This window comes from Brassica napus, chromosome A9 (genome assembly GCF_020379485.1).
Source record: "Brassica napus cultivar Da-Ae chromosome A9, Da-Ae, whole genome shotgun sequence".
Classification (NCBI taxonomy): Eukaryota; Viridiplantae; Streptophyta; class Magnoliopsida; order Brassicales; family Brassicaceae; genus Brassica; species Brassica napus.
Genome location: NC_063442.1, coordinates 33,602,613 through 33,615,876, shown reverse-complemented (window position 1 = coordinate 33,615,876; position 13,264 = coordinate 33,602,613). Strand labels below are relative to the sequence as shown.

General features: G+C 31.5%; 2 protein-coding genes across 2 annotated transcripts; both read right to left on the bottom strand.

Moving 5' to 3' along the window:
* Nucleotides 1-838: 838 nt before the first annotated feature.
* Nucleotides 839-4,765, bottom strand: LOC106367945 (heterogeneous nuclear ribonucleoprotein Q-like). The gene is made up of 9 exons (XM_022691088.2): nucleotides 3,876-4,765; nucleotides 2,747-3,108; nucleotides 2,553-2,669; nucleotides 2,318-2,458; nucleotides 2,061-2,240; nucleotides 1,745-1,952; nucleotides 1,478-1,656; nucleotides 1,312-1,397; nucleotides 839-1,224 (listed from the first exon to the last, which is right to left on the bottom strand). Exons 2-9 carry the CDS (start codon nucleotides 3,080-3,082, stop codon nucleotides 1,080-1,082), a joined length of 1,392 nt encoding a protein of 463 aa, XP_022546809.2. The 5' UTR covers nucleotides 3,083-3,108; nucleotides 3,876-4,765; the 3' UTR covers nucleotides 839-1,079.
* A 7,041-nt stretch (nucleotides 4,766-11,806) lies between these two features.
* BNAA09G33050D lies at nucleotides 11,807-13,033 on the bottom strand. The gene is made up of 2 exons (XM_048741093.1): nucleotides 12,807-13,033; nucleotides 11,807-12,049 (listed from the first exon to the last, which is right to left on the bottom strand). Exons 1-2 carry the CDS (start codon nucleotides 12,918-12,920, stop codon nucleotides 11,903-11,905), a joined length of 261 nt encoding a protein of 86 aa, XP_048597050.1. The 5' UTR covers nucleotides 12,921-13,033; the 3' UTR covers nucleotides 11,807-11,902.
* Between the last annotated feature and the right edge of the window lie 231 nt (nucleotides 13,034-13,264).

The following is a 13,264-nucleotide window of genomic DNA, read 5'->3' as shown; positions in this document are numbered from 1 at the left end:
GATTACCAGAGACGAGATAGGTCTTCCAAAGAACAAGGTTTTTTTAGAATAAGCCAATTCATTTGGGACCCTGCAGATCCACTATTTTTCCTATTCAAAGATCACAAACTTGTCAGTAAGAGATGCAAGAAGTTTTTAGTTAGAACTTTATCATTTTCCATAAGAATCATGCCATCTACACAGAGAAACAACAACGAACATTATTACTTATTGATTAACAAAAAGAGAGGATCACGAGTGCTACATTGATAGGTATAAGATGGCTTACTATGATTTAACATTTACACCAAAAAAAGATGGCTTACTATCAAAGAAGAAGGGCAAGGAAGTAGCAGAGGAGGATGACATGGCGAGTACCCTTGAAGTTTCAAACGAAGAAGGATAAAACCAGAGACTACGTTTGAAAGGGAGGGTTTGCAGTTACTTTGTTAGACTTGCGAGTGAGCTTAGTACATGAGCTTAGTCAAGTGAGAATGAGAGGTTTATGCTTTGATGTTGTTTGTTAAGACGATATGAGTCTGTACTTCTCAGTCGCCCATGAGACTGATGATCTGAGCTAGTTTGCCATGAGAGATTATCTTAGTTCATACTCAAAGTTGTAATCGTTTCTCTCACTGATAATAAAGAAGTTTACATTGTTTACAAGAGTTCTAGATAGCTAAAACCTATCATACATACAATCCAAACAAACTAGACAAGAACTAAACAAACAAACAAACCAAACTGTTAGCGTCTGTTTAACCCATATACAGCTTTGCAGAGCTTACATAGGTAATCCAAATATTTAGGCATGTAAAGTGAAACCATATTCATTACGTTTCATCTTCGGTTCTGAAAATAATTCTGAACAGTGATGGCGATTTTTCATTCATATCGACTACCAAAGTAAGCTCGGATAGTACACAAATAATTGGAAAAGGATAAAAAGTTAAAAACATAAATAAACAAATAATATTACAAAACCACATGTACCAGAAAGAAGAGGAAAAAAAACATAATGTTTAAAAGTTAAAACTGATTTTTGTTTTGGGGAGTTGACTGGGATGTTTTTCCAGAATGAAAAGCAAATGATGAAATCACTAATAAGGATTGTAACGGCTTCTTCCTCTACCATTGTCGCTGCTACTTCTTTTGCTGCTGCTACTGCTGCTGGAACCGCTTCCCCTATACGGTGGTGAATGCCTTGGTGGAGGTTGTGGCACTGCTGCTAGTCCAGGCTGTTGTCTGTCATGGTCAAACACATCATATCAGTACACATGTGTCTTATACCAAACGCATGAGATCACTACACATGTACAAACAGAGACTTACAAGACGTAGCCGATTCTTCCATCGGGTAACATGATTGGCATCATCGCCATCCCACCAGCTGCGTGACCTCCCGCATGCATTAACGGCTGCATAATAATCCCCACACAAAAGTTAGACTCAGGAAGAAAGCACTTTAGTGAGGTAAATGTGAGCTAATGAATCTCACTTGTGGGTAAGGAGAAGCGCCAAATCCACCAAGAGCACCAAAGGGACTAGGAGCCATGCCATAACCAAGAAGAGGAGGATAGTTTGGTTGCAACAGTGAGTTCTGCATGTTCTGACCTGTTGGTGTATTCGCCTTTTGATCCGCTTGAGGCTTTGCAAGTGTACAATCCAAAGTGTGACCTGTAGAATTAATAACGATCATACATTGCATTCAAGTACTGAAAGTGTTCACGGACGGGAAGGAAGACGATTATGAATGAAACCGTACCATCAATCTCATATCTTTCAGTGTTTTTCAAAGCTTTCATGACGCTTGTCCTCTCAGCGTAGTGCACAAAACCGTATCTACTGTCTTCCTTCCCTGGCTTTGCTGGTGGTATGACCACTTTCAAGATTTTTCCATGGTGTTCGAATAAGGCCTTTAGACGCTCTTGTGTTATATCTCTAGGCAAGTTCTTGATGTACAATGCCTTGACCTGCATCCATTCCACACAAGATAGTAGTAAGAAGATGATTACTTGGTAAGATAACTGTTCCTGCTGCTTCTATTATTTGTTTATAAGATAGGTACTAAAGAAGCCAACCTGCGCAGCAGAAGAGTCTCCGCCTCCTCCATTCCTCGACTCAGCCCAGTTAACAGTTGGGGCATTATCATCAAGCTTGAAACTCGGATCTGACATCTTTTGTTTGGAGTACTCAGCACATGCATGGTTGTAGTACTCTACGAAAGCATATCCACGATTCCGGCCCACGTTTTGTGGATCCTGTGGTTTTAACAAAATGAGATTGAAAGTGATTCTAATCAACCAAAGAGGCTGAAACTTTTGGGAAAGAGACAAACCTTTGGGAGTTCGACATTTTGAACGCCAGGACCGACTCCACTTGCCTTTTTCTTAATGTCTGACTCTGTCCAGCTTCTAGGAACATTACCAAGAAAGAGACGGTGCTTTGCTTGCGTAGTCGAACACTTTATCCTCTTACCCTATTGAATAACAAAAGAATAAACAGAAGTTTACAGCTTTCTTCATGTGATCTCACTGAACTAATGAGACTTGGAGGTCAAGGAGTTTGTTTACCTTGAACTCAGTGTTATTAAGAGTATCGATTGCTTCAGAAGCCAAGTCCTTGTTTCTAAACGTTACAAACGCGTACCCTTTTCCATCGCCAGACTCCTTCTCCCTCATTATCCTAACCTGTTAAACATCAATACCAAACTCAGCAACGAGATTAAAATTAAAACACAACCATACTTTGAGCAAGAAACAAATACCTCAGTAACTTCGCCTATGGACTCACAGAAGGCCTTCAAGTCCCCTTCAGAAGCATCAGTAGGAATCCCACCAAGATAAACCTCAGAGCCATGAGGAGGAAGTGCCAAGAGCTCATCATGCTTTTTCTTTTCTCCTTCTTCTTCTTCTTCCTCTTCCTCGTCCTCTTCAACTTCAACTTCCACCTCTTCTTCAATCTCCTCTTCAACCTCCTCCTCTTCTTCGACTTCCTCGTACTCGTACTCCTCCTCAAGAGTCTCCTCGGGATCAAGGTCTACCCTTTCCTCAGATTCCATGGAATCGTGAGCCTCGGAAGCAGCAGTCCTCGTCCTCGACATGGTAAGAGTCTAGAAAAGCGGTGCAACTGTGGAAGAGACACAGAAGCATGTGGGGGAGAGAGAACAGAATAGGTGGAAAAAAAGGTTTGAAAAGAAACAGTAGTAAGAAGACGAAAGAAAAGAGACTCTGCCATCAATAACGGCTAAAGAAAAAAGGAATATACCAAAGTAGTTAAGCAGATAACAGAGATCAAGAGAGTCCCGAAAAAAAAAAAAATCAAAACTTGAGAAAGAAAGAAAGGTATGAATGAATGAAGGTTAAGAGCGAAACATGATAATAATCATTTGGTGTTGGGTTTGGGTTAGATGCAAAAGAGGTTGTTACAATAATGGTTGGTGACACTAAGTTATACCACCAATCTTAAACTGCAGCTCCACGTTTAAGATCTCCCCAACAGTCAATGTTCAAGTGAGGTTTTTTTATTATTATGCGGCCTGTTAAGACAATCCTCAGAGGTTGTAACTACAATTCTATTCAGGCATTTACATGAAAGACCGACCACAACAATGTTTCGTTTCTCCGGAATCAAATCAGAAAAATAAATTAACTACAAAAGGTAAACCCCCCAGAAACAGTGATGCGTTTAAGCTGCATAGCAATCATTGGTAGAGACATGAAAGAAAGAAAGAAAGAACTGAGAATCACTTTTTAAAAAAGTTTCAAATAAGAAGAGCTCCAGATCCCAGTTTCAATAGATAACGAAAGAATCGGATTCCCAACCAAGAGATTCACGAAAGGATACGACTTTGAAGCGTAACGAGAGGCAAACAGAGAGAGAGAGAGAGCAAGTACCTGGAACTAGGCGAGAGAGGAAAAATAGAGAAGAAAGAGAGAGAAGGCTGCCTGAAAGAAAACCCTAATTTAAAGAAATGTTGGGGAGGATCAAGTGTTTAGCAGCGCACCAGCTCGGCCCGTTGAAATAGTTAACCCTTTTTGTTTTTCTCTTCTTTTATCTTTTCTTATAAAATATATAAGCTCACAAAACACAGCTATTTTTATACAATATAAGCTCACAAATGAACATAAAAACAACATTTTTTTTCTTCTAAATGTATAAAATGGTTAAACATGGTTAATATATTTTTATAATTTCCTGTGTTCTAGCCTTTTTAATAAGAAAATTAACACATGCTATTTTTGAATTTGAAGAATTTCTAAATCATGCTATTTTTAATGTCCGTTAACTTTACAATCGTAGATCTTATCTTTATAGAAAACAATTATTCATAGAGATACAATTTCACTTTGAAATTACATAATGAGTCACGTTGTGCCTGGAGGTCCGAGCGCCGGTGTGGAGATGATGACTCGACGGCGAACAGATCCGAACTCGTGGTGTGGAAGAGGAAGACGGCACCGGTTGTTTAGTTAGGGTTAGATAGATCTGGGACATGAGATTACACAGTGTTGGAGCGTTTAACAGTGGGTAAGAGTTTTGTGGCCATTTTTGGCCAAAAATCGAATTCTTAGATTTGATTTGGATTTTAGTGCTTAAAATTGAACGTAATCGGATAGATCTATCAATTTAACTCAAAAACAATATGAAAACATGATATTTTGATGTATCGTTACAATATTCTATGGCCGGCCATGAAAGTGTTGCAGGAAAATTAAAACAACTGGACGAAGAAGATAATTATAATTACGATTTTGCCATTACTGAAAAAACAAAAATAACAAAAAGATAAAATCAAACGTTAAACACTGAATCTATTGTGTTAAAACTTTCCTTACTAAACCACTATATATCTTATTGATAAAATATTTTGTAATCAACTTAATATATACAAATGTATCAGATTTTTTAATTAAAAAGACTTAATACTAATCCGATCATCCACATTTTTTATGTACAAAAATATCATGAACAAGTTATACAAAATATGTAAAAATATATTCCAAAAAGCTTTGTGTATGTTGCTGTGGAGATGGAGCATTGTGTTTTTGTGTGTACAAAATATCATAAACAAGTTAATTGGTGAAATTATTGAAGGTGAACATGTCCATGAAAACATGAACCCGGCCACGAGAACTTGATCATATTTTCTAAAATTTTATTTTTTTTAGAAAATATCAAAGTATATATATATATATATATATATATATATATATATGGGTATCAAAATTTTATCTGCAATTTTTTTTGTACATTTGCAATTCGTTTTTATCCATATAATGATAAATTTATTATATATGAATGATTATTAATTAGACAGTTCAGGAAAATAAAATAAGCTTTAAAATTTTATCATGAAAAAAGATGATTGAATTTAAGGAAATGTTATGATAAATGAAGAATCAGATACACAAGTCATCCGTCCACAAATTGTCTATTCCTAACTCACATGTCCACAGAATTATAACCCATGTCCAAACATTGTTTATCCACAAAATTTTATTTATTAGTTATCAAAATTATCAAAATGGATGTTAAGTATAAAAGAAAAAAAATTTAGAACAAACTATACCAAATATATTTATTTATGTATTTTAAAATTTTAAATACAGTCAAAATAAGATATAAGGGTGAATGTATAATAAAAATACAAAAGAATAATGTAATACAATCTTATTATTTACCGTTGGATCTTCATGCTTCTAATGAAATCTAAGAGCTTGAAATTCTCAAATATAAAATTGTTACACATTTCTTGTCCAAGAAAAATGTGCCAACTGCTCAATGTGTCTCCACACGTTAAAATAAACTCAAATGTGTCTTATATGGTAAACGACTCATCCGTATATCATCTAGTCCAGACATATTTTGATTAAATTTAAATTATTTTTTCTGGCGAAAAATATTATTGAAGATCTAGAATTGGATATAAATTGTTATCAGTAGGTAATTTGATATGTAAAAAAATGAAATGACAAAGTATTCAAAGAAATTGACAGAGACTCACTAAAACGGATTGATTAGACATGTAGAAAGAAAATGCAAAGGTTGGTTTGAGGCAAATACAACATCCACTATAGAGATGTAACACATCCCCTATATATTAATTGAGGAACATTTGAAAAGATGTAACCTCAATTTTGTATTAATTAAAAGAGGCCCCAAAGCATAGGTGACACTCAATTAGGTAGTCAATTACATTCAATTGAAAAATAAGTAGGTCCACATTCGATTTTTATATGTTGTTAGATACATAAATTGGTCAAACTATATGATATAATAATATGATATGCTATTTTCTTTCCTTAAATAAAACCTACGGAATTACCATAAATGACTAATATATATATGACAATTAATGATTGTAATAATAAATATTTGATAACAATTTATATCTCCTCCATCATTTTTTGTTTCATTTTATATTATTAAAATAAATTAAACAATCAAATTAGCTATAAAAATAAAATTTAGATTTTTTCGTATATGTTATATTTTGAATTTTTAAAAACGATAATAAATGACTAAAACTATTAAAATTATTATGTTAAAAATTAATGATCAATGGTTTAACATTTTTATTATAAGAAGATACACATGATTTTAAAACCATATGAGTAAAAAATATCATTTAATAATAAAATAAATATATATATATATAGATTAAACATTATATACCATAAGATTACATAAATATTTTAATATTAAAACTTTCAATGAATTTTCAAGAACATTTATAAATTATAAACTTATTAAAGATTTCAGATTGAAAATTTTGTTATCGATGATTTATATATTTTTTATAAAACGATATGAATGATCATAGAACCGTATGATTATAAATTCTTATTTAATAAATAACTATACAAAATATACTATTCTTAGAAAAATAGGTTGGTCCATCTTAACTTATATTACACTTTTTATTAAACTAACTATCGAATTGATAAATAATGTACCACAAAATGGTTTGCACTTTCCTTAAATAAAAGCTACGAAATTACCTAATATGATTAACGTATATGTGAAAATTAATTATTATGAATAATAAATATTTGATAACAATTTTTGTATCTTAGTTCTTTTTTTAATTTTATATTATTAAAAGATATTTAAAAATCACATTAAATATATAATAAAAACATTTATATTTTTTCTTATATGTTATATTTTGAATTTTTCAAAACGTCTATAAATTATTAGAAATTTGAAGATCCCCACTCTGAAAATTTTGTGATCAATAGATTATTTTTTTGTCATAATAAGTTACAAATGATCATAAAATTGTATTAATATGAACTTTTATTTAATATTATAAGAAGATACACATGATTTTAAAACCATATGAGTAAAAAATATCATTTAATAATAAAACATATATATATATATAGATTATACTATATACCGTAAGATTACATAAATATTTTAATATTAAAACTTTCAATGAATTTTCAAAAACATTTATAAATTATAAACTTATTAAAGATTTCACATTGAAAATTTTGTTATCGATGATTTAAATATTCAGTTATAAAATGATATGAATGATCATAGAACTGTATGATTATAAATTCTCATTTAATAAATGACTATATAAAATATACTATTCTTAGAAAAATAGGTTGGTCCATGTTAACTTACATTATATTTTTTATTAAACTAACTATCGAATTGATAAATAATCTACCAAATTTTTTTTTGCACTTTCCTTAATTAGAAGCTACGAAATTACCTAATATGATTAACCTATATATGAAAATTAATTATTATGAATAATAAATATTTGATAACAGTTTTGGTATCTTAGTTCTTTTTTTAATTTTATATTATTGAAAGATATTAAAAAATCACATTAAATATATAATAAAAACATTTATATTTTTCCTTATATGTTATATTTTGAATTTTTCAAAAAGTCTATATATTATTAGAAATTTGAATATTCACACTCTGAAAATTTTGTGATCAATAGATTTTTTTTTTTGTTATAATAAGTTACAAATGATCATAAAATATAACGCATATGAATTTTTATTTAATAAATATTCAAACTAAATAATATATATATATAAATACTAATGATTTAAAGCAACAAGATTGGCTGATCAATTTAGTCGTCCAGTTGAAATCTTTCAAAAGTATGTGAAAGACTAAAGTCAAAGTAAATATTGATTTAGAATAGTAATTATATTTTACTAACCGAAATATCGAAAAAAACCGAACCGAACCGAAACCAACCAAATATCCGGATTGAATACCCCTAATCCAAATGAAGCTAAACTATTGTTTCATTCTCCAAAATATAATAAAAATAATAACTTAATCCCGCGCAAGGCGCGGATCTTATCCTAGTACATAATGGTTCCACAAGCTTACGAGATATTTATATATTGGATATATTTGTATGTTGGATCGTTCATAAATTTTCACATTTCAATATAATGAGTTTCAGTTGGGTTTGAAAAGATACGTTTATAGACAACCCAGGTAATTGACACCGGGAATATGAAGAGGAAAAGTATATTACATTGCTTAATTTTATTTGTGGTTCAACATTATCTCATAATATCAACTTTACAGAAATATTATAGGGAAATTAGGACGTCTACCAATGACTTATACAATATTTAACATTCTACCAGAAGACACCTTTCCGGTCACTGTTTATAATTTTTTTAGATGCAGCTACCCCTATATCGTCTCATTTGGTGTGAGAATACAGAATCTAGATAAAAGATATGAAGTACTTAGCTTTGGATTTTGTCAGTCCTTAATGATAAAGCGATACTAGTAGATTTAGTAAATCTACCTCTTCTCCAATAGTATCTCCAATTTCCGAAAGATATCTCATTCTCCAACTACTATCTTCTATCTCTCTCTTCTCAATATTATCGAAATCCAGAACCAAACCCTATTTTCTGCAAATCCAGTCACCAAATAGAAGGAGACGAACACTCAGCTACACCTCTCCGCATTCCGGGCCAGATTTTTGTGGTCGCACATGAACCAGTCGGATTTAGGATAACGCCGTACCACAAACCCTATGCCATTAGGCAAGTACTCAACGCTCTTGATCCTGAAGAAGTAGATACCATCAGAGGCTCACCGTTTGGGGAGCTTGTTGAGATCGGTGAAAAGCGCTCTTTCTCCTCACGTTTTGGTCGATTCATCATCTCCAGGCAGCTAAAAATCACAATGTTGTTGGTCTAACGTTTTGTTGTTTTGTGTTTGCTTAGCCGTCTAATGTTCTTTTTATAGCTAAGATTATTTTTAGCTGAGTTGTGAAGGTTTTATTCGGATAATAACATTTTCAAGTATTTGTGTTTCATTTTGTTGAAGCTAATAATATGTTTAAAAGAACACATAATATTTTAGTCGGTTACACACCAACATGTACAATAATAATCGCAATTACTTACATGTTAGTTAATTTTGTCTAACACAATTTACCAATGACATTTCTAATTTTTAACATGTTACCATCATGGATGCTTCAGCTGACATTTGGGTGGGACAAAGTAGGAACCATCATACTCAAAACAGTGCATGTAATAGAGAACAAGACATACTCAGAAGAGAGTGAGACCATAGATGTGTTTTAGGCAATGGGTTTCAATCTTATCGAACTAGAAACAATTTGATGTCTAGTATAATGCTTTTCTAGTAGTATGTTTAAGTGTTTAGTTAGAGAGTTGTGAAACTCCACAGTTTGTACTCCAAAATTGTAGGTGATTATGTAATACACTAGAAACGATACAAAACATTGTTGGCCGGTTAATAAAATTTCATAAATGGATTATGGATAAAAATATGGTTAATAGCTAAATTATTCCTTCTACTCTCTCATTCTCTTTAGAACAAAACTAATACATTACTTGATTGCTTCTTTAGATTTGTATAAAGAGGTATACTAGCTTGACAAAATATTAGACAGGAAAATAATTGATTTAGCCAGCAGACATAATTTTGTATTTTGTATTTTATAATGTTTACATCAAGAAAAATATAGTAGATCGTTAACCAAATTAATAAACAAAAACATATATATGTTAGCTGGCCAAACTTATTTGATACTTATAGTATCTCATATTTTGTGCTCACATATTTGTTCAAAAATATCAAAATACATTTTCACCACTTTGATTTCTAAAGATATTTGCCCCCCCCCCCTAAACAAAAATATTCTTGTATAATTTGTTATGTAACCATGAATAAATTTTGTTAGCTATCTAATTATCATATTGTTATATCCTTTTTGTGAGAGTAACGAGAGCCAATTTCTGCCTTCAATCGAAATCCTAGGGTTATGGAGGTGGGATGAGATGCATAGTCTCGATAGTATGAGTGATCCGGGAATTTTGCGGATGCAGAAGAATAAAATATGATGAACTTCAAGAGAGAGAACACATGATCTTGTTTGAAATTTTGAAATTTTCGTGGGGATTAGTCTGATATATAGCAGTTTCTTAATGTTTGTACCAAACGAAGGTGATATATGGCAGTTTATGTCTAATCTCACTTGCAAAAGCTTGAAGATGCTTATCTTACAAAAGTTAAATGTTATAAGCAACAGTTTAACAATAAGACAATTTCATATGATATTTTGTTATATCATTGGTTACAAAAAAATTTAACACCCCAACAAAAAAAGCAAACAATGCTAAAATTTCTTATAATCGGTTTTGTAAACATAATCTCTCATCGGTTACAAGACAGACTATCAAACCAAAAATAAACTTAACCATGCTAAGCCTTTCTATAACTGAGGATTAAACCCAAAAGACATTCTTGTTTAAACTTAAGTATATACATATGTATCACAATAGAAAGGTCAATCCATTTTTTTTTGGTTTAGGCTGTCATTCTTCAATCGTGTTTTTCTTCCACTTCTTTCGCCAAAACGGTCGCATTGACGCTTCTTGTTCAAAACATTGAACAAAACTGAAAAAACTAAGATTATAGTGGAATGAAAAAAATCGAACAGATTCAACAAAGCTTAAACAAGCTTTTATAAGCAATTTCAAAAAGATAAAGAGACATCTTAGCGGTAAATAAAAAAACTTCAAGAAGGTAGATAGCAATTGACAGAGGATATCCAACCCACCATAACTTCCTAGTTCCATCACGTGAGGAAGAAGAAGATTCCATTTAAAGAAATGTATATAAATTTACCTAAAGCTTTTGCTTTTTGCTAGAACCAGTAGATCCTCCTCTCATCTTCTTGACAGTAGGAGTAGTTTCCCTTCCGCCGCAGCCACCACCTCATGAACTCATGGAGAAAGAACCAGATGAATTCATTAATTATTTGGAAATCATGTTCTTCTTCTATTTTGTTTAGATTTATTAAGAAAAAGAGAATAGAGAAAAAATATGAAGAAAAAGACATCGACAATGAAAGAAGATGTGGATTTGGTGTAATTATGATTATATTTTTTACGGAGATAAATTTATCAAATCTAGACAAAATATTTTGATGATCTTTCCAAATTTACATAAATCCCACTGTCAGCTTATAAGCATACGCCATCTAGGTTCTGGAAATTGCTTCGTTGAGTATCAAAGACAATTGCGTCTTTCACCCTAGCATTTGACTTCACGTGCAACAAACTTTTATTGGCAAATTTCTAATTTCGACATTTTCCTTAGTTTTTAAGCAAATTATCCCAATATTATATCAACTTTATTAACATTCACTAAATCCATTATCCAAAAAAATAGTTTTATATGAGTTCATTTCAAAAAAGTAAAATCATATTAATTAATATTACATTGTATTATTAAATTTGAAAATTATGATAATAACATATATATATATATATATATATACTATAATTATAGATGTATTCTCTTAGTTTCGTTATAAAATAATAAAAATTACATATATAAAAGACGAAAATTGAGGATTCACTTTTGTAAATCAAAATCATTTCTCTTTAAGCTTTTTGGTGATAGCGAAGGCGGCTCCCGCTACGGCCACGATCACGGCTGATATGATAATTGTCTTCTTCAGCGTTTGGGTTGCGTCTCTTTTTGCTTTTGCGTTTTCCTTCCTTTCCAAATTCTGTTGTATCTTTTCCCCATTTTTTAAACACACAAAACATAAAAAAGAATGTTAATACTTAACACCAACACATGTATGCATGGATTTGTTTTGTGTAATGAGTGGATTAACCCATGTCATATATATAATATTTTGGATTTCTAATAACCTTTTCAGATTAATATTCGTCAGAAACTAAAGACAATCAAACGAGATACCAAACAGAAATAATCAAATGTTGTGTCAACTAATTAGCTAGCTTTTACCAAAAAAAAAAAAAAAAAACTAATTAGCTAGCTATAAGTTTCTCATTTCCATTTGTATTAAAGTGCATGCGTATATAGTAATTTAGATGAAACTATCTAATGGTTTTGTTAAGTTACAGACTCACAGGTAGGTGGCAGTTGCCATGGGTCCATGGATCCAAACAAAATTTTAGTGTTATTTTACTAATTAGAAAGGTTTATTTTAATTTGTTAAATTATCAATAAGTTGGTGAATTTATAACAAAAAAGTCCATGATTAACAAAACCAATTTTAAATATAAAAAGACAATATTTATTTTTTTTAAACTTCACCGTTCTTAATTTTTTTACAACAAAACATAATTTACACTTAAAGGTCCACTTTTTTTCTTTTAATACCACAATTTTTTTCTGCTTCAGTTTAAAGAAATGCAATAAAAAAAAAAATTTAAAGGGTCTCTATTTTATGTTTGGCCTAAGACCATTAAAATTGTTAAGACGGCACTGGTAGGTGGTACGTATAAAAAAGTTTGGTAATATACCTTATCGGAAGCAATCTCTGAAGAAACAGGATCTACTTCGAAACTCTTGTTCTGTCCAGGATTGAGCTCAGCTTCTGCATCTCCTTCAGGAAAAGTGGTCCCATCCGTTGCCATTTTCACACTTTTATGTTTTGATTGTTTTTTTTCTTTCTGTAAAAGACTAAATGCTTCGAGCACAATGCAAAATGAAGAATGCTAGGCAAGTAAATTAAGTTTGGATTTGTGGCAAAGTCTTGTTCTCTAAAAATAGTTCGAGGTCTGTTGTGTTGCGCTATGGATCTCTTTCTCAGCCAGCCATTCCTTTAGCCTCTTTTACCGCTCTTCGCTAATTCTTATCCGACATGCTCGTTGATTCCACTAAAATAAAATAGTGCAACTGTTTCTATCTTCCCATGTTTCTCAAAAAAAAAATGAGTTTCACCTTATTTTTCTAGTTAGAAAAAAAATCTATTTTTGAC